Source organism: Thalassophryne amazonica, chromosome 7, assembly GCF_902500255.1.
Source record: "Thalassophryne amazonica chromosome 7, fThaAma1.1, whole genome shotgun sequence".
In the NCBI taxonomy this organism is placed as follows: Eukaryota; Metazoa; Chordata; class Actinopteri; order Batrachoidiformes; family Batrachoididae; genus Thalassophryne; species Thalassophryne amazonica.
Window position 1 is genome coordinate 35,542,742 of NC_047109.1, and position 21,998 is coordinate 35,564,739.

At 40.7% G+C, this 21,998-nt stretch overlaps 1 protein-coding gene and 1 long non-coding RNA gene across 6 annotated transcripts in view; one reads left to right on the forward strand and one right to left on the reverse strand.

Moving 5' to 3' along the window:
- The window catches only part of arhgef1b (Rho guanine nucleotide exchange factor (GEF) 1b), a 175,646-nt gene that overhangs the window by 123,210 nt on the left and 30,438 nt on the right, over positions 1–21,998 (forward strand). For 2 of the 5 annotated variants that reach the window (XM_034174005.1, XM_034174006.1), the window contains exons 8-15: positions 5,197–5,226; positions 8,308–8,419; positions 8,799–8,877; positions 9,049–9,078; positions 9,502–9,708; positions 9,881–10,022; positions 16,242–16,253; positions 16,985–17,149. In XM_034174005.1, the coding sequence (XP_034029896.1) occupies positions 5,197–5,226; positions 8,308–8,419; positions 8,799–8,877; positions 9,049–9,078; positions 9,502–9,708; positions 9,881–10,022; positions 16,242–16,253; positions 16,985–17,149 (777 nt within the window). The remainder of the gene's footprint in view (positions 1–5,196; positions 5,227–8,307; positions 8,420–8,798; positions 8,878–9,048; positions 9,079–9,501; positions 9,709–9,880; positions 10,023–16,241; positions 16,254–16,984; positions 17,150–21,998) is intronic. The other 3 variants (XM_034174007.1, XM_034174009.1, XM_034174010.1) reach the window with 3 other exon arrangements.
- Positions 1,135–12,053, reverse strand: LOC117513775. The gene is made up of 3 exons (XR_004561711.1): positions 11,626–12,053; positions 10,664–10,669; positions 1,135–1,145 (listed from the first exon to the last, which is right to left on the reverse strand). It is a non-coding gene; the product is annotated as an uncharacterized LOC117513775 (long non-coding RNA).

Consider the following 21,998-nt stretch of genomic DNA (forward strand, 5'->3'; position numbering starts at 1 on the left):
TTCAGGTTTGGAGTTTCAGCTCCCTCCAAAGATTTTCTATTGAGTTCAGGTCTGGAGACTGGCCAGGCCACTCCAGGACCTTGAAATGCTTCTTAGAGAGCCCCTCCTTAGTTGCCCCTGCTGTGTGTTTGGGGTCATTGTCATGCTGGAAGACACAGCCAGGACCCATCTTCAATGCTCTTACTGAGGGAAGGAGGTTGTTTGCCAAAATCTCGCAATACATGACCCCATCCATTCTCCCTTCAATACGGTGCAGTCATCCTGTCCCCTTTGCAGAAGAGCACCCCCAGAGTATGATGTTTCCACCCCATGCTTCACGGTTGGGATGGTTTTCATGGGGTTGTTCTCATCCTATAAACATGGTAAGTGGAGTTGATTCCAAAAAGCTCTATTTTGGTCTGATCTGACCACATGATCTTCTCCTATGCCTCCTCTGGATCACCCAGATGGTCACTGGTGAACTTCAAACGGGTCTGGACATGTGCTGGCTTGAGCAGGGAGACCTTGCTGCCCTGCAGGATTTTAAACCATGACAGTATCATGTGTTACTAATGTAATCTTTGTGACTGTGGTCCCAGCTCTCTTCAGGTCATTGACCAGGTCCTCCTATGTAGTTCTGAGCTTTCTCAGAATCATCCTTACCCCACAAAGTGAGATCTTGCATGGAATCCCAGACCGAGGGAGATTGACAGTCATCTTGTGTTTCTTCCCCTTTCTAATAAATAATCATAACAGTTGTTGTCTTCTACCAAGCTGCTTGCCTGTTGTCCTGTATTCCATCCCAGCCTTGTGCAGGTCTACAGTTTTGTCCCTGGTGTCCTTAGACAGCTCTTTGGTCTTGGCTATGGTGAACAGGTTGGAGTGTGATTGACTGAGTGTGTGAACAGGTGTCTTTTATACAGGTAACAAGTTCAAACAGGTGCAATTAATAGAGGTAAAGAGTGCAGAATAAGAGGGCTTCTTAAAGAAAAATTAACAGGTCTGTGTGAGCCAGAATTCTTGCTGGTTGGTAGGTGTTCAAATACTTATTTGCAGCAGTAACATACAAATAAATTATTTTAAAAAAAAAGAGAACTTGCAAAATCGCAGGGTGTTCAAATACTTATTTTCCTCACTGTACTTGGCAGGTCAATCTCATTGTGTTACTGACAAGGCCTCTACTGGTGGTTGGCTCTCACTGCGGTATTGTATCACTTCCTGTTCCGGAGCACAGCGGTGTTTTTCTGTATCTGTTAGCTGTTTAATCTGCGCAGTTAGATTGATCTAGTTATCTAGATTACGATTTGTTTCCCAGTGTAATCTTTACGTGCCTTAACTAAAGCACTCCTTCTGCTGAATCACCTCTAAATTATTTACACATTATTCACTTTGCGTGTTTTTAGGAATCCGCTAGCTTAGCGTAGCTACTAGCTCTTAGCCGAGTTAGCATGGCGGCTTCTCCTGTCTCTCCCGCACTTTTCTGCTCTGGGTGTGAAATGTTTAGTTATTCCTCGGCCTCCTTTAGCAGTAATGGTACTTGTAATAAGTGTAGCTTATTCATAGCTTTGGAGGCCAGGCTGGGCGAATTGGAGACTCGGCTCCGCACCGTGGAAAATTCTACAGCTAGCCAGGCCCCTGTAGTCGGTGTACTCACTGTACATTAAGGTCTTAGCCATCAAAGTACCTAACCACAAATGACCAAGTATTTCTCAATTCTTTCTAACAAAATACAGTGATCAACTATATCAGTGGCTGCACTTAAATCTAATAACGGTAAAACTGACATGCAGTCAGCTGCCACAGCCAGCAACAGATCATTCACCACTTTACTGAGTGCAGTCTTTGTTGTATGTCGTGTTCTAAATGCCAAATGCAAAGGCTCAAAGAGATCATTCTTCATCAAATATGGAAGAAGTTACATCACAACTACTTTTTCCTTTGGGAAGGGGGAATAGGAAATAGGACTGTAATTTGTGAGCAATCCTTGATCTGAATTGGGTTTCTAAAGTAGAGGTTTTATCACAGCAAAAGTAGCAGTCACATTTTCAGTAGAAAGATAAGCTATAAATGCAACCCAACAGATATGGATATTTGGGGGTCAAATACTGATATTATAGAGTAAAAAAATTATGATACTGATATATTTGCCAATATACACATAAAAAATGACAAGGACTCCTTAAATTTTGTTATCAAATGCGTATGACAAAAAAAATGGAATTGAGGATTGATGCTTTACAGTTTAAACATGAACTTTATTATAAATAACTATAAATATAGCCACCAACCAACCAACCAACACACCTCATGCTGCCTTCACTTGGATTGACAGTCACTGTGTTGCATTGCTCATCATTTGGATAAAATCGACTTCTCATCTATTTTGGCCCCACCTAGCTGGCAGTATGGCCACCATTTGCCTCTTGTTGCTATAATAAACAAACTCTGATTGAAAATGAACTTGACCAAGTGTGCCAAGAGACCTCTGTCTCTTGTAGCTAATGTGACCAAGGGGTGATGGGATCTCAGCTATGCTTGAAAGCCAGCATTGTAAACTATGCCGTCAACATGTCCTCTGCTTGACAAACTACATAATAACAGCATTCACAACAGCCAAAATGCTTTTCTGCATTATTTATGCATTGTGCCTGCATTCAACCTTCAAAGATGCAAGAGTCCAGTAGACTTTGCAGCGCTGAACTGAAATTATGAAATCCCTTCAGTAGAACAATCATGAAGTTAAACTGATAAGAACCTGTGCTAGATCGCTTAAGGCAGAGGATCTTAACACTGCATTTTTGTCATTCATTTTGCATGTCAGTGATATAACCACTTTCACAAAGCAATGGTCAGAAAGGACAGGAAGAAGCAAAAGCACTTCAACATCAGAAATATCAATCCTTCGAGCCAAAACTAACTCTAAAGTGTTTCGACCACTGTGCGTGAGATCCTGTACAAATTGATAGAAAGCAATTGTGTATAATACTGTGAGGAAAGCTTTACATGAAGGCTCTGCTGACCTATTGACATGTAGATTAAAAGCCACAACCATCAGAACCTTCTCAGTGTACAAGCAAACCTGAAATGAATTCTTCAAATTCATCCATGAACATCCCATAAGGCTCTGAGGTCTTCTACAACAAAGTAAAACTATGAAGATTAATCAATTGGAGTGTGTCTAATGACCAAACTGCAGTCAATTCTGGCAATATTAGCATGGATTCACCATTTTCCATTGTTTTAGGACCCATATCCATATAGCTTTTTTCTTTCTTTTTTCTAGCAAAAAAGGGCTGAGAGGATGGTGAGAAAAATATCATGCCAGTGCCTCATCTCTGCACTTTCTTAAAAATTAAAAAAATGTTCCTTTTTGCAATTTGTTTTTGTGACAACAGGAAATATCTAACAACTATCTTATACAGCTGTAAAAAGCACTCGCCCTCAGTAGGAACACAGCATTTCTGTACAATGAGGGTACAAGAGGAGGGTGTTTTTTTTGTTTTTTTTTGCCACTGGTTTGATTGATTCTGATTGATGTATCAGAAAGGAAAAAAATCAAAGTTGTTCCATCTTGATTGGTGGCCTGAAAATGTGCTGTAGTGATGTCAGAGCGCCTTTCTGAAAAGTTCAGGGATTTCAACTTAAAGCACTTGATTTTCAAAAAAGATGCTGGATGCAGCATTTTTTTTTCTGGAGGCAACTGAAAACTGCTGCATAGAGCATTTTTTTTTAAAAGGAAACCATATGGGCACGGGGGTTTGTGATATTTTGTCTGTCAGAGAATTTTACAAGGCTGCTTTCTGGACATATTTATTCTGATGGTACTCCACATAACCAGGCTAGTGCAGAGACAGACAGAACTATGATAGATAAAGAGGCTGAAAAATAATCTCATTGGTTTGGACAGCAGGAAGAGGGAGCAGTGATTGGGTGAGAGCAGAATAGAGGAACTGAGGAAGCAGGGAGGAAAAGATGGAGTCAGCAGTGCCACGTTGGCAGTTAGGTTCTCCTCTAGCTTTGCGCCAACTGGAAGGAGTGGCAGTGAAAGAAAGAGAAAAGCAAAGTGGAGTACAAGGGCCAGAGGGGCATTGATGCTGGATATCTACAATCTAGTCTGTGTACAAAAGAAAGCAAGCACTCCGGGGGGAAGTTAATCTGTCCTTGACCCTGTGGCCAAATGCAATGTGTTAACCGCTGAAGTGTGAGTCGAATAGAGAGGGAGAGGAGGCCAGAGACGGGGCAGGAGACTGTCTCATTTCATTTTGTCAGAAGGCTGGAGGAAAAAAAAAAAGTCAAGCACAGAAATGAACCGGAGATCCACAAGTCCAATCCGACAGCAAGCAGCAGTTATTCTGCAGAACAGTCTGTTACCGACATCATCATTCAGCTGAGCGACCATCACGCTCTTCATCTGCATCTCCAGCACACAAAACATCCTTTCATGCTCTGATGAACATGTGTTTATTCCTCTGCCACACTGCACCCATTCACCGTCTCCCCGTTCACTAGACCGCAACACTGTGACCTCCACCCCGTCCCCCGCTCTCTCTCTGATTGGCCGCTCTGATAGCAGGACTGAGGAGACTAGGACATTTGATTGGATTTTTTGGGGGGGAAATCCCGAGGAAACCCCTCCCACCCTTAATGTTCACAGCAAACCAGGAGTGTCCTGTTTCCACACTGTTGCCTACATGTTGCATCAGACACAAACATGATTAAATAGACGTTTCCGCTGTGCTGGATCATTTTTGGATTTCCCTGAGAGACAGCCAGTTGAAGAAATAAAACCTGAGCTGATAAATTATCTTCTGTAGAAAGTCTTGAGGACAGGGTAGTTTGCAAAATAATTCAACCTGATTTTTTTATTATTATTATTTTTAAGAAGGCAGATGTGCAGCTTTTGATGATTCTTCCTTCTTTTTGATTTTTTTTTTTTTTTTTTTTTAATTTAATTTTATTTTTTTCTCCAAAAAATAGAATATGTTCATTAGCGTCTGCTCTGAATATAATAAAATAACAGTCAACGATAAGTTGGATCAGGAAAAACTCAGTCACTTCAAATTCCATCGTCCCAAAACGCAATTAATTACCAGTCGAGCACGAGAAAGAAAAAATGCCACTTAAAAGCAAGAGGTGAGTTTAGTGTTGCATAGTGTGTAAAAGGTCTTTATCTCCTCTTTACTACTAAGACACCTGACATTTGTTTTTTTCTTTCAGACCTACAATTGTCTCAGATGAGGAAAAGTGGTGAGTGAACTTCTTTTTTTTTTTTTTTTTACATTTTGAGTGTTTGTAGTCATTATATATGCATATATGTGGAGCTTATTTGACTTTGGCATTCTTGTCTAAACACGGGTGTGGTTGCACTAGATTTTGTATAGTGGCTTCAAGTGCACCAATCTTTCATTCTAGCAGTTAAATTTTTCAGTGATGACTTTTGTGCTAAATTGCATTGCGTAATTGCAGCCTGTGCCAGATGTGCTGTGGCGGTGATTTGTCTCTGAAGTCTGCAGCAAACATGCCAGACTATCTGAGATCAGTCTCTGTGTTCTTAAATTCAGTTTCTTTGATCATCTGTTGAGCATATCGATTAGATCCATTTCATGCATGCGTTATTATCTTGATTAGTAGTTCTGGTCCTCTCTGATTTGAAGTGATGTTGTGTCCGGTGTATGTTTGGACATGACTTAAAACTCAAAACTGTGACTAGTGATGTCATAGACTTTTGTCTTTGAAGCATGCATACCCAAAGGCTTCTCCAAGCAAGTTATACTTTTCCCTCCTCAACTCCTCCATACAGTCTATGAACTCCTCCTCTGTGTTTTTGAGGTTTTTTTTTCTCTCCTCCAATCTCTCCTCAAACTCCTCCTCCTGCTATAGATATTCTTAGTTTGCCTCTTTTTGTGGTCTTTTCTTTTTTCCTTTCTATTTCCATTATTGCTCAAACTCCTTCACTGGGCACCCTCACCTCCTCCTCTGTCTTTTTGTCTTTCTTTTCTTTATCCTCCCATCTCTCCTCAAACTCCTCCTCCTGCTATAGATGTTCTTAGTTTGCCTCTTTTTGTGGTCTTTTCTTTTTTCCTTTCTCTCCCATTATTGCTCAAACTCCTCCTTCACTGGGCATCCTCACCTCTTCCTCCTGTCTTTCTTTTCTTTCTCCTCCTATCTCTGCTCAAACTCCTCCTTCACTGGACATCCTTGACTCCTTTTTATTGTCATCCCCCCCCCCCCCCCCCAATCTTCTACTGAAACTCCTCCTGAAACATGGCAGTGCTTGTAACATCCTCTTATTCTTCATTGTTTCTTCTTTTCTCTCCTGCACTTTCCTTAGTATGACTTGTAGATTCATAGACTGGTCATTCCATGACAAATCACCCAGAGGGATCCAGATCATCCTCACAGATTCCCCTGTAAACACTCACAGGTGCTGCACCAAACTAGCAAACTGTGTCAAACAGGTGTTTTGTTACATTTTGAATTTTAGGCCATTTTCAGAGCCTTGTAGGAGGAACACTAGAGAATTCTTACTTGATCTTGAATTCTACAGAAAAAAAACTAGCCCTAGTCACAAAGTTTGAAAGGTGTAAATGCCTTATTAAGGGGATTGTGACTATCACCACTAAGATTATATACAGTTTACAAGTACAATTTTCTGCACACATTTTCCCCCATTAACTAAGGGGACAACACACAAACAAACCATTAGATTAACAGTGACACAACAGTGAGTGTGACAGTGAAAACGGTGTCTAAAACAACACCAACTCAGTGTGGAAGCACAAATGGAAAAGAAACAAAGGAAATAAAAGTTTAATAGGGGAGCTGCTTATGATAATGACTGCAGTCATAAAAATGTGTGTAATTTTACAAGAGTAGCAGGGCATATCAAGTGCACGTGAGTTGCATGAATGCATATTTGTATATGTATGTGGAAAAGCTATGAATCAATATGCAGAGTATGATAGATGTGACGTGTGTGATATCGCTAGTCATGAAGGATTGTGAGAAGTTTCATCAGCGGCCACGTTTGCATGACCATAATGATCAGATAACTGTTATTGATCAGATATCTGTAATAATCTGATCTCTTGCATTTACATGCACTTCAGTAATCCGATAATTTGAATAAAACCAGGTTTGTATGACCTCTGTTCATTAGTTGGATTAGTGGAGAAAGAAGAAAGGGCAGCTCCTGAAGAAATAGCATAGATTGAAAAAAGGTCTCTCTCTCTCTCTCTCTCTCTTTCTCTCTCTCTCTCGTGCGAAATATGATGTCATGGTTTTAGGAAACTCTGCTCAACTTTAATATATATGTCTGTAGATCACCAAGAAATTTGCTCTTTACAACACTGAAACACACAGGGCCGTTAGAACACATGGGTGTCCTGTCCTTTTTTTTTTTTTTTTGGACACACAACGTATCTCTGAACTTTGTGATCTAATGAAGGTCTGATGAGACAGCAGGACATCCCGTTGTTCCTCTGGCAGTGTGAGTGACAACTGCTTTTACACATGCGCAGATGTAAAACAACTAAATAAATTTGATTAGGAGAAGAAATCTAAGTATTGGAGAGAAATCCAGGTGCCTTAAACTGATTTCTCATAATCAGATACCGGTCCTTATCCGATAAAGCATATTGGATTTTGTCGTTTACATGACCTCTTAATCAGATAACGGCCAATAATCATAGAAAAAAGATTTTTATGTGCATGTATACAGGATCAGTGCCACATAGCCTCTAAAACTGCAGACATGGCCCCACGCCTATGTAGGGTGCATGGAACCACGAGGGCACCACAGAGAGGGGACACCTAAAATCATAGGATCGATACACCGTGCAACCAGGAGGTGAAGAGCAACCACATGGACCATGTGGAGCAACCACCCAGTGAGTGAGCACACCGAACTATGCCACGGGTGGGTTCCAGGCACCCCTGCAGGCATGAAACATAGGACATGTGCCCCTGAGCCCCACCACCAACACGTGCACTGGCAGCATCCCCAATCACTGCTGTGGGTCAATGTCCCACACACTAGGGAATATCTGAGGATAACTGAAGTGCATGTAAATGAAGAGATCAGATTATTACAGATATCTGATCACTAACAGTTATCTTATTATTCCCCCAAACAGCCAGTGCACCCACAGAACCCAAAATCTCCAGATGGGTCCTAAGACACCTGGGTGATTTGATCTGGAATGACCCAGAATTGTTGTTTTATTAAACATAGTATTTGAAAAATCTTTCCAAAACAATAAAATAAACTTCACAACTTTAAATTTATACCGTTATTATGATGACTTTCTCCTCCTCCTCCTCCTGTAGTCAATCCATCTTTTCAGCAGTGGCCTTTTACATGAAGCACCTGGGGGTGAAGACCAGGACGGTGGAAAGTAAAAAGTCTAGAGGGGGCTTCTTCAGGAGGCCGCTGGCAAAGGTAAACCACCATCACATTAGCTGTGGGTTAACTAAATTGTGAAAAAACACATGCATTTTAAATTCTGTGCTTAACATAGAGGGTTGCCAAACATTTTGAGTACATCTGTACAATAAACTGTATAACAAAGCTTTAAGTGGGAAAAAATGGTTTTATTGTCTAGTGATACTTTGAGAAAGCATGTTAATTATCTTTACTGCAGCCAGCCACGATGTGACAATGGAGACATTCTGGCTTCTTCTTTTTTTCCGGTGGTAGCACATCTTTTTTTTGGTCTGTGATTTGCTCTTGTTGTGTTTGTGTGGCATATCATCAGCACTTGTATTAAATTTTTCATGATTTTTTGCAATCCTGCTTCCTTTTCATCATCTTCTCTTAGATTTCTAAGAAGGATGAGCCATCAAGGACCAAACCCAGAGCGGGATTTCCGACCATCCACGGCTGGATTTCAGGCAACAGTACGTATCTGTGTTTTTGTGTGTGTGCCTTTGAGAAGCTTAAAAGAAGATCTAATATGAAGGTATTTCTGTTGTGTTATTTTAAAGAACAACAGTAGCATTTTTACATATTTGTGTCCATGAATGAGCTGGGTATGAGAACATATTGTCCCACCGTTTTCCCCCATGCAGCTGAGTTCAGACCTAAAGTGGAAGCTGAAGGTACCACTCGTTCAGAACTCCCACCACTTTGCCTGTAGAATGGTCACATCCCTACTAATCATCTCCTAAGCATGTGTGCATGTCCCAAATCACTCTGGCTGGGAATGTGTGGGGGCATTCTCACCTGATTCGACAGTCTGTGGCAGTTTTTTGTTTTTCCGAGGTTGTTCTGTTTTATGGTTTTTGAAAAATCCACACAGATGCAGGCCCGTGGGTTTTCCCATCACACTAACCCTCTCGTTCAGTAGAAAAGGCTGAGATAGCGTCTTGCTCTGATTGCACCATACTTATCCTTTCTGTCTGACTAAAATCTCTCCTTTTTCACTGACTGGAGTATTTTCTTTAAGTCATTTATTCTGTAGCTGTTTTGTCTGTGCTTTGATTTGGTGAGCTTGGTTTTGTGACATTATTTTCTGTCTTCAGTGGATAAAGATAAAGTGAGTCAGGAGCGTAAAAGCAGTGGTCCAACTGCCACCAAAAGCTCTGTGTCGGAACCTGCAGCACCCGTTTTCCCCAGCAGGAAGTCTGTTTCCAGTGGAGGTTCAACATCTTTGCCTAGTACAGAGATTCCAGATGGCTCAGGGACCAACATCAATACACCCAGCCGCCCAGAGCCTTTATATATTGATGGTAATCCCACTTACAGATAGACAACACATATATTTATGGAGATAGAATCAGGATTGTTAAGGATTTGTGGTTATAGAGTACAGGAAAATGGGTTTTTCCTGTACTCTATAACCTTTTGCTTATGTAGAATATATCACAGAATTCAGTAGGTCTTTCTTTTGTACTCTTCTAGGTCCTTCAAACAATCGTTTAGAACCTCTAGCCTTGTCAGACGGAACTGAGGTGCCCCTTGTTGGACCGGGAGGTGGGCTTTCCGTCCCAGATCCCTTCACACCTAATGATCTACCAGCAGAGGAAAATGTAGAGAAAGAGAGGTGAGGAGGATTTAAAAAAAAAGTTAGTTACTGCAACACAGTGACTCTTTAAAATCAGGGTACACAATTAGAGACAGATTGCAGTTAGGATACAGATGTTTAGTGCCAGTATCACTGAGCGAACGGTCCCCTCTAAAAAAAAAAACTAGTCTGCCGTGCCTTCACTGCGCATGCTTCATTTGGGACCACAGCAGCACGTCTGAGACTGAGTCTCTGCACCCAAAGCAATGAAAGGGAATAATGTGATTATTAACCATCAGATGACAAAGTAAAACCTCTTAAATCATTCTAAAGTCAGTTTTAAGGAGAAACAAGGCGATAATCAGTGAGTCGTTACTGACGCTCTGAAATGATGTAGGCGTAGCAGCAGCTGTGGCGCTCTGATCGCTTCCCCTGTCTTTTATTATGAAATAATGCTGAATTTATGTGGAAACGATTGTTGTACAAAAGCTTCAGATATCTGTCGCTGAGATAGATGACTGGAGTGCAGTTTTAAGCAGAAACGAGGGGATAATCAGTGCACCGCGGCTGACACTCAGAAATGATGCTGCTGTGGTCCGAAATGATGCATGCGCAGTGAAGGAAAGGCGGACCAATTTTTAGGGGGGAGCGTTTGGTCTGCAAAACCGGGTAGCCACAACGGCCATCTTTAGTTTAGGAAAAATAAGAAATGCCTGCAGTGCTCGCGCTGAGGGAGCCTGGTAAGACTCTCCCAGCAGTCTGTCCCTGCTGTGTGCTAGCTTTTGTCATGCCACCTGCTAGCTAGCTAACAGAACCTGGAATTTTGAGAATGACCCTTACCAGGTGAACTCCGACCCAGTCTTCCCCTCCAGCCCTTTGCCTTTCTACTCCTTTGTGCTATGCCTTCTATTTTCTGTTTTCAGTGGTACATTTGTTCTCCAACTATGTTCTCTCCTGTGCTTTTTGTGGGTGTCGTGGTTTACATCAAGTGTTTGAAACACAGCTTAATTGCGCTCTTTGTTGCATTCTTTTTGCATTTGTGATCATCTTGTTTAATATGTCTTCAGGTAGACAATGCGTTGGTGATGTCATCTAGTTTGAGGCACTTGTGTAATTGTTGCACTTATGTTGTCATGTGGACAGATGAGGCATTCTATCTTGAAAATTTCTATAGAGCAAACATTTTTTCCTTATGATAATATAATAAATATTTCACCAGATACAGAAATGATTAGACTTTACTGCAATAGGGTTTTTTGTTTGTTTTTGTTTTGTTTTGTTTTTTGCAATTTCTACATTTTGAGTCGGTGCTTCCACCATACTTTAGAACTGCCTTGGACCGTGCCTGGCAACTACCCAGGCTGCCAACCATTCCATCCCCCACCTTTGCAAAATACCATCTATCTGGTGCAGCTAGGTACAATGGCATCTCCTTGGCCATTTCTAGTTAATGGTGTCCACAACACTGAGGTACTTGTGTGTTGGCTCTTGCCTAGAGAAACACACCACAAGGTAAAAATGCCATAACTGTTGTCATACACTTCTTCTGAGTCTACCTCAGTAACTGCTCATTTGACATAAAGTCATTGCAGTGTACCAAAGGATCCTTCAAAGAGACCTAGTACTAAAGATATCTAATCACTGGTTAGTGTCCAAGTCTTAAAACCATAGAGTAAGACAGGAAGCACCAGGATCCTCAACACTTGGACCTTTATTCTCATGCAAAGATGTCTGCATCACTAAACATCTCTGCACAGTGCCCTCATGACTCCATAAACTCTTCCCAGGTGTCTCCTGATCTCAAAGGATCAGGACTCAGTGACATTAATGTCGCTACTGAGGTAAATGAATGTCTCTTCAAGTTCAGCACTTTGTCATTGCATACAAATACACCCCGACACCTCACTCAGCTTTTCCATGTTCTGCAATCATGGCATGGCATTGCACTAGAGGTTTCTAACATCCCAACAGAAGGATCTGCTTTAAACAAGTGCTCAAAGTAACATCCCCAACATGACAGTTCAGCAGAGACATCTGTCAGGATGGAGCCATCACCCGACATAACTACAGCAGGACGTTTAAAGAAACAAAGTGCTTTGTTTCCTCTGTAAGCCGAGGGTCACTAGACCACAAATGGTGAGTCACCTGATCACAAATTCCTCAAATAAAAGCTCCTTGTCCACTATCAGGGCCATCATAGTCCACTTTCTGAACTCTCTGTACAGCCTGTAATTTTAACTTTGGAAGATATTCAATGTCCTCAGATATAAAACTCCTCCTCCTATGAATATTGGAGTCTCCATTGTTTATCACCTTATAAATATCTAATATCTAAGATACCCTGTCCATAACTATGAATTATGAAGCATAAGTAATCTCTACATTGTTTCATTTAGTTGTTCATCAAACAGTGATGTTTTCTTTTTTTTTTAATTTGTTTGTTTGCTGTTTTCCCTGTGTGCTTTTCACGTTGTCTGCGACTATTGGTGCCAGGCCAGCGTCCTTTGTCCTGCTTGTCTCTACAGTGTGTGCAGTTACAGTGCCTATAAGTATGAACCTTCTTGGCTTTTACATGTTTTTATTATTTTATCACATTGGATTTAAAAAAAAAAATCTGGCTTCTTTGCACATTTGTTTTATTTCATCATCAAAAAATTTTCAAATGTGATTAATATTACATAAAAATGTAAAGCACAAAATACTAACTTATCAAGCTGGTCACTGATGACACAATGATGTGATGTGCATGCATGTTTTACCAGGGAAGCACAAGACCTATTGCAGAGCAGCTGCATTATGAATGTGCATCTTGGTGAGAGTGAAGCGGTTTGGGCACGTTCAAAACTTTCATGAAGAGACTGGTGCTTCTCATATTGCATTATAATGTGCATTGGGCAGTGTTTAGGGTTTCCACCTTTCAAAAATGAAAATAAAGAACGCCCACCACAGCTCCTCAGGGCCACTACCACCAACCAAGTAGTGGAATATTTAATTTTGAAAAAAAGCATTTAGTCATACTTAAAGCTTTAAATGCTTTATTAACACGAAACTGTTAATGATAAATTGTGCAGTCACTGAAGAGTGCAATAATAAACATAAATATTAGCCTTTAAAGTGAAGACATTTTTACTTTAAGAGGAAATAAAAAATTAAAATACTTGTTTGCCTCATTGCCACTAACACTGTCAAGCCAGGGGTTCGACTCTTCCCACTCACATCTGTACATTTCCAAACATTTTTGCTTTTTGGATGTGGTAGAGTTTCAGGTGTAGAAATGCCAGGCAACCCATGACAGGACCAGAAAGGAGGGCACACAGAGATGCCACAGTGTGGTAAATCTGTCTTGAGCAGATGTCCTTGAAAACAGATTGACTGAGTATGAATGAGATGAGTGAGGGAGGCTGCCAACACATCGCAGCAATTCCGCAGGAGTTACAACCTTTAGTGGCCAATGAAAGTTGCTGTGCCAGACGTGTTAAATTTCTTACTGATTGATTTGAGTTAAACTCAAAGGTGCAGTTGTATTTTTCATATACCTCATCTACAGTAAATCCAATTTAATCTCAGTGTAGTACTGTATTTTCCAGAGTATAAATCACAGCTTGTTTTTACTAGTTTGGGAGGCCCTGCAACTTGTACTCCAGGTGTGACTTAAAGTGAGGAAAATAAGTATTTGAACACCCTGCGATTTTGCAAGTTCTCCCACTTAGAAATCATGGAGAGGGTCTGAAATTTTCATCTTAGGTGCATGTCCACTGTGAGAGACATAATCTAAAAAAAAAAAAAAATCCGGAAATCACAGTGTATGATTTTTTTTTAATAATTTATTTGTATGTTACTGCTGCAAATAAGTATTTGAACACCTGTGAAAATCAATGTTAATATTTGGTACAGTAGCCTTTGTCTGCCATTACAGAGGTCAGACATTTCCTGTAGTTCTTGACCAAGTTTTCACACATTGCAACAGGGATTTTGGTCCACTCCTCCATACAGGTCTTCTCCAAATCTTGCAGGTTTGGAGTTTCAGGTCCCTCCAAAGATTTTCTATTGAGTTCAGGTCTGGAGACTGGCCAGGCCACTCCAGGGCTTTGAAATTCTTCTTGCAGAGCCCCTCCTTAGTTGCCCTGGCTGTACGGTGCAGTCGTCCTGTCCCCTTTGCAGAAGAGCACCCCCAGAGTATGATGTTTCCACCCCCATGCTTCACGGTTGGGATGGTTTTCTTGGGGTTGTTCTCATCCTCTAAACATGGTAAGTGGAGTTGATTCCAAAAAGCTCTATTTTGGTCTCATCTGACCACATGACCTTCTCCCATGCCTCCTCTGGATCATCCAGATGGTTACTGGTGAACTTCAAACTGGCCTGGACATGTGCTGGCTTGAGCAGGGGGACCTTGCTGCCCTGCAGGATTTTAAACCACAACAGCATCATGTGTTACTAATGTAATCTTTGTGACTGTGGTCCCAGCTCTCTTCAGGTCATTGACCAGGTCCTCCTGTGTAGTTCTGAGCTTTCTCAGAATCATCCTTATCCCACAAAGTGAGATATTGCATGGAATCCCAGACCGAGGGAGATTGACAGTCATCTTGTGTTTCTTCCACTTTCTAATAAATAATCATAACAGTTGTTGTCTTCTAACAAGCTGCTTGCCTGTTGTCCTGTAGTCCATCCCAGCCTTGTGCAGGTCTACAATTTTGTCCCTGGTGTTCTTAGACAGCTCTTTGGTCTTGCTATGGTGAACAGGTTGGAGTGAACAGGTGTCTTTTATAGAGGTAACAAGTTCAAACAGGTGCAGTTAATACAGGTAAAGAGTGCAGAATAAGAGGGCTTCTTAAAGAAAAATTAACAGGTCTGTGTGAGCCAGAATTCTTGCTGGTTGGTAGGTGTTCAAATAATTATTTGCAGCAGTAACATACAAATAAATTATTAAAAAATCATACATTGTGATTTCCAGATATTTTTTTAGATTATGTGTCTCACAGTGGACATGCACCTAAGATGAAAATTTCAGACCCTCTCCATGATTTCTAAGTGGGAGAACTTGCAAAATCGTAGGGTGTTCAAATACTTATTTTGCTCACTGTATATACCCAAAAATTATACATTTGTTATTCATAATAATAATTAGACCCCATAAAAAACATTAGTTTATCATCCTTGAAATCATCCTTGTTTTTCTCCTTAGAAACGGGCACATACAATGTCATTAATTTCAAACCTGAAAAACGACACATACAGCACCTGCATACCAAGTGAGGAACTGAAAATATCAGATATTTTTAAAAGGAATCTTGTTTCCGTGTTGAATACAGTGTACTGCACGGTGGTAGCGTGATATGATAAACATGCATACTGTGTGTGAGTGACACCGAGCAAATTGTGGTTGTCAATGCCCTTCTTTGGCCAAAGCACACTCGTCACCTACTGGATGTGCTGGTTCTTGCACCAGCTGTACCGCCATCAATGAAATTGGTCAAAATTCAAAATTGATGCAGTTTGATTTTGGCATGCAGGCAGGGAGGATACTTTTTTATGAGGCCTTTTAGTAACTATTTATGTAGGACATTCACAGCCCTTACCAAAAAGTAGTACATGCAAGTATGTTTCAAGTATACTTCCAGTTTACTTTTTATATACTTATCAGTACTATTTTTTGGTAAGGGAGGAAACAAAGCAATAAACAAAAAAAAAAAACCTGTAATAATAATAAAAGAATAAATTCCAGTAATAAGTACACTACAACAAAATCCCAAATTAAAGAGCTGATGATAAAGAAAAAAGTTGCGATTTATACTCCAATGTGACTTAAATGTGTTTTTTTTTTTCTCTTCAAGAGGCATTTTTTTTTAAAACCGGTGCAACTTGTACATTAGAAAATATGACAATTTATTCTCTATTAAGTGTTAAAAATGATGAATAATTATGCCATCAAATTTATATTTTTTGATGTAGATCATTTATAGATGTGCATTCAGTTTATGGAGTATACTTATGAATGATTTTGTATAAAGAACCATTAACTTTTTATTCTTTACTTTAGTATAAAAAACATGCAAAAGTCAAAGAGGGTAAGTACAGTTTTTATGATACACTGTACATGTTGTGCCAGGGGCTTTGTTGTTGCATTTAGCATGCTATGCTAGCAATGGTTATAGCAGTGTAATGTGTCGGAGCGTGAAGTTGATTGTTGTTACTGTAGCTTGCAGTTGTTTCGAGGCTGAGTTCGGTTGTGTAACAATGTGGTGTCCCGTGTTTTTGCAGACGGAAGACAAGGTGGGTGTCAGCGCCTTGACAGTCATGGACATGCTTCAGGCCTCATACTGATACGCTCACACGTTCACCATGCACTCCTTAGCTCACACACAACACCAACACGGCTAAGTATCATTCACTTGGTTGCGAAGGATGTTGACTAAGTTTGTTGTTTGTGATCAGTAGAGTGTTCAGAGGATGTTTCTGCACGGTGTGTGAAATTGGAGAACTGTCGGCATCAATTCTTGTTAAAGTTGCTTGACTATGACCACCTGACAGAATCACTACGTAGTGGCAATGCATGGCTAACTCACTAAATGTACTGTTGTGGATTGGCTTAACTCAATATTGCTAAATGTAGGTAAAGTGACAACTTTTAACAATGTTTCAGATGTTAGTTGTCCATTGTTGAACAAATATACAGTATGCGTGTCCCATCATGCATACTGCCATTGTTTTGTCTCTTCCTCTAGCTTTTAATTTCACTATTGTGATTTTGTTTTGTTTTTTTTACTCACTTTATTATCGTGTTGTTTCAGATTAACACCTCATCCTCTTTAACCTCTTTATTTGCATAGGTGTCTACCCACACACTGACTTTCATTTCAGCTCTACTACCTTTCACCATTTTTATCCTTTTACTTAGTTCCTCTTATTACACCTGTCTTTCACCCTTTCTTTTTCCGTTGAAAAATTTCCTTCTTCCACTCTGTCCTTCTCGTCTGTATTTGTATCTCCCTCCCTCCCTGCAGTAAGAAAGTGGGTCGTAGCGAGAGTGCTCGTGTGGACCGGCACTCCTCTCGCCGCCATGGCTCTTCCCGAGCCAAACAGTCACGCTCCCGTAGCGATGTGGACCTCCAGCCGCCCTCCGCTGTGACACCCACACCAGCTCTGCTCATCTCCCAGCAGCCCCAGCCGTAAGATAGACAAATCTGACATTAATCCATCTTGGACTGAGAGATACACAGCAGGGACAGACAAAATGATAGCTGACAAATCAAAGCTGATGTGTTTCAATTGCAGGAGTCCTAAAACACTCAGACACTCAGCAGAACTGAGTAGACCTGCATTGAAATAAATGTGGTCAGATTTCAGAAAGAAATAGCTGATATGTATTTATAAGACCCTTGTGAATGCAGTAAAGTAAATCTGTAAGCCCAAATTTGTAATTCAGCGGAGAAATCTTCGTTTAAAAATGACAAATTTGCAGCTAAAGTTTAGCCCTCTGTGAAAACAGTTTGTACAGCCGTATCATTTCCATGACGTCAGGGACAAGATGATGCTCTCCCGCCTTCAGGCCGATCCCGCATTGAAATTGATTTTATCTGTTAGTAATGTTACTTATACACGTCCTGGTTTCAACATCCAAAACTAAGCTGCAATGAATGTGAGATACAGATCTGTGTGCTCAGATCAGCAACGACATCGACAGCAGGCGCCGTCCTTCCTCTCCCGCTCTCTGCCTCTGCTGCGCTTATTAAGTCTGCGGGCTCGTTAACAAGCTTGTTAACCGCCGACGCCACTCACACCGCCCGTGTCTGCTTTGCAGCCGGTGTTGTGCCAGATTCAGCGCACAACACCGGCATCACCTCTCTGTCTACTGCAGTGATTTTCAACCTTTTTTGAGCCGCGGCACCCTTTTTATATTTACAAAATCCTGCGGCACACCACCAACCAAAATAATATTATAATGCTATTACCTCTGGTTTTGCGCAAAACCCAAATATCATTATTATTATTATTAATAGAAAATCGATACAGAAAACACCACATTTCGAAAATCCTCAAGTATTTTGCGCTCTGATCTCAAGTAGGGCTGTCACGATTAGGATTTTCTGGAGACGATTGTCAAATAATTGCGATTGACGAATATATTGTATATATTTTTTCTTTTTTTCCCATTCTTTATATTCTACTATTGTAGTATAATTACACAACTCTGGAAGAACATTTGGCTTCTGTGAGTGGAGAAACTGGGAATGGTGCAACATTTTTATTTTTATCTTCATTTTACATACAGTCCCAACTTTTTCTGATTTGTGGTTGTTTCTGTTGCATTTCTGAAATTGTTTCTCCTCATCAGTCACATTTTGTGCTTAAACACTGCATTCAGCTCAAGATTGAACAAATAAATACCTTTGGAAAATAACAGCTGTTAAAGTTCAGAGTTCTCACCTGCTTTTTGTGATCTGTGCGTTTGAACATTGTTTTGTTTTTTTGTGTGTGGCTCAGTTCATTCATATATTCTCATTTTTTAAATATGTTTTTAAAGATATTTGACCATTTATTTCATCTCATGATCTCATAAATTCAGCATACGACGCGCACATGGTGTGAACAGGAGGGTAACGGCAGAATCACACCTTTAGAGAAAGTTCAGAGAGAAGTAACGGCAGCTTCACGTTTCCATTTTAACGTTCACTCGGGTTAAAATCCTCTCTCTGCTCCGTGCTCGCTGCGCACTGAACGTGTCGCGCCTGCATTCAGGAATCTCCCTCACCCACCCCCTCCCTCGCAGTCTGCAGCCTGTTAACTCCGCACGCGCGCGCACACAGGCACAGACACACACACCGACAGCTCCGCATTTTAGATGGCTTTTGAAGCAGACGGCACTGTTTTAATCGGCCGTCAGCCTCCTTGTTATTGTCCCGCCTTAAGACGAGAGCGAGGCTGCAGCACGTTTGACATCAGATTCTGTCGTTTTATGCTTTGTGGATAAAATAAATAATTCACGGTAATCGCGAATATGAAAAATACCCACGGCACCCCCCGGTTGAGAATCACTGGTCTACTGAATGGAGCTGCAGCACACTTGGCACAAGTCCTGAGATTACGCTCGCTGCGGCCGGTACTCCTGTTGCTGCAAGGACAGACTTCTTGCGGCAAAATCCACAGCACCGCACGTCTCGGCAATCGGGGCCCCAGAGCTCCATGGACGCTGAGAGAGGTTTATATATTTTTAATGACTGGGATTCTTTGCGGGTCTTGCCTCCATATGCCGCGATGGTACCGGAGATGAAAGACAGTAGATTTTCATTGCGACACCACTCAATCAAACGGGCGTATGAAAAAGTCCCCCCAAAAAATTTTCAAGCACAAATAAAAGAAATGTGTACTCACCAAACGTGCCGCAAGACAATATGAAGTTTTAAAAAAGTAGATCCTTCCGTATAAGACAAAAAGGTAAGCGATGCAAACTGACGTAAATCCACTAAGTACAATTGGCGCAATGCATGCTGGGAGAGGGTCTTGTCCGTGACGTCTTGGCAGCGTCCATGATGAGAGGGACAATTTGCGGAGCGCTAAATGTTAGCTGTGAATTTCTCATTTTCAAATGATTTCTCCGTTGAATGACAGATCTGGCTTGCAGATTTACTTTACTACATTCAGAAGGATCTCATGTGTAAATGTAAGTCATTTTTGTTCAAAAAATCTGACTGCATTTTTTTCAGTGCAAGTCTCCTTTAAAAACCCCAAGACTCATTCAGAGCTTTTTATGGATATTGCACCACATGCATTTTAAAACCGTTGTAGTCTTTGCGGGAAAGGCTGAAGATGGGATGGGGATTTCTATTTTTTGTTTTATTTTTTTCAACATGCTCTAAGTGTCTTGTGGAAACAAACCAAATGACAGATTGAACAGAACAGAACCTTTTGATCCATTTGAAATCACCCCAACAGTTTTACTGGTTTGTTATTAATGGTTAGATTGATTTATCTGTTGTAGTTGATTTGTTGTGAGAGTCACATTTCAGTAAGAGGTTCAGTGGTTATTCAGTTGCGCTCACTTTGACAAGGACTGTAAAGGTACCGTGACACATGCACAAATTTGATCTGCGCACTGGCATGCCAGTGAGTAAACTCGTTGTAAACTGTGCGCAAAGAAAATTTTGAAATGTTCAAAACCTCTGGCACGCATTAATTTGGTGAACTACATGTGAACATCGGGCAAACAGTTCAAAAACAGTGTGTGTCACTGCATCAGCGCTGCGCACCACATTGCAGCTCATTTGAATGATTATGACGAGATGTTGAGTCTATAATATACATAATTTTACAGACACTCATAAGAAGGAATGAAAATGGAACTGTCTTACCTAGCCATTACAATATAAATATTACAAATAATTACCTTTGAGATGATCCCAAATGCGTTCTCCATGTAATGAAGCACACGGGAACAGCTGCAGCTGTAGAAAATTCCTCTGTAATTTCGGAGCAATTAGAGTTGGTTTCAACAGCGAAATTCTGAGGCCAATTGATTAATTCGCTGCAAAATAATTATTTTATATAACGCGTCCAGAGGCACAAAGTGCAGCATCCAGCGGAACACAGCGGGTCACATTTGCATGCCAACTTACGCAGCAGTGCAGGGGCTAATTGCGTGCAAGTGTCAAGGTGCCTAAAGTCTGGTTAATGCTGAGTCATTACTGGATTTTGAAAGGATTGTTTTTTTGGAAACACTGCGGCATTCCAACTTCCTTTTCTTATTCAAACGGGATTAGTTTCACACAGAGAGGAGAGGAAATGTAATCATTACTGGAATTTCCCAGTGATTTTAGTCTAGACTGAAAGCACCATTTCAGTCATTTATTACATGAAAATATAAAAATGATTACACCCACCTTGGTCAGTGAACATTCTGACAACTTTTACATTCTGTAAAATGATCTGGTTTATGTCAAGTATGGAGGCACTTAAAGAAGTATTTGGAGGACTTCTGGCTCAGCAAGAACAGAGATCTGACATTCACACTTGAGTTTTATTTATGCGAAATTTCTCTATAAATCTATTCACACATATTACAGGTACAATCTCTGAAGTCATGTTCATGTCAGTGCCTCACCCCCATAGCATGTATATTAAAATAAAGCAACACATTAAATGCAGAGTCTCAGGAATAAGCTAAAAAGTGAACAGAACAGGTGAAATTTGGGCTTGGGCCATTTCAAAAAGTACGTTAGTGACCCTTTCCCTACTGGTAAAGTATCCTTGTCTTATTTTTGGTTGAATAGCATCTTATAATTTGGATAAAAGGGCCGACTACTCGTTTTACTAGTCAGGCAAGATTCCACTGTGTGTGCAGGCTCCTGTGTGTACAGAGGATTTTGGGAGCGATCAGTTCTTAGGTATATTGTATTCTTCATATATATGATAATTTGTTCTTTGTCTACAGTATTTGCGGAAGTTGTTTAATTACAAACTGGAATCAATGTAATGTCACACGTGTTGCTGCACTTTTAATCGCTGCTGCTTGTTAACGAGTGGCACATTGTGCAACCACATCAGGATTTATCCTGGTCCACTGTATGTTAAACCAGGTTCATTTAGCCTCAGGCTGTTCCGAAATGGATTTCATTCATCTCTGGTTACCTTCGGACGGAGTCTCTTATTTTTTAGAAATTAATTCTTGCATTTCTGACACCAGCTCAGAATTAAATGCGTTGATTTGTGCTTGTTCCAAACTTTAATTTGTGTTAAATGGTCTTCACAGCACATGGTGATAATTAGAAATGATTTTTCTTGATTGTTGTGTGGTTTGCTGAAGGTAGTGTGTTGAATTCTCCAGGCACATATAGATAATGTACAGGTGATGGCGCGCATCATGTTGTATGTGCTTACACAGCCATATTGGACGGCAACTTCTACATTGCATGAACGGCAGATGATTGACCCTTATGTTTAGCAGGTGTGCTATTCGCTTCATTTATGACTGGCTACACAAATTAGAAAATTAAACAACTGCCTTAAAAAGCAGCAGGTGCA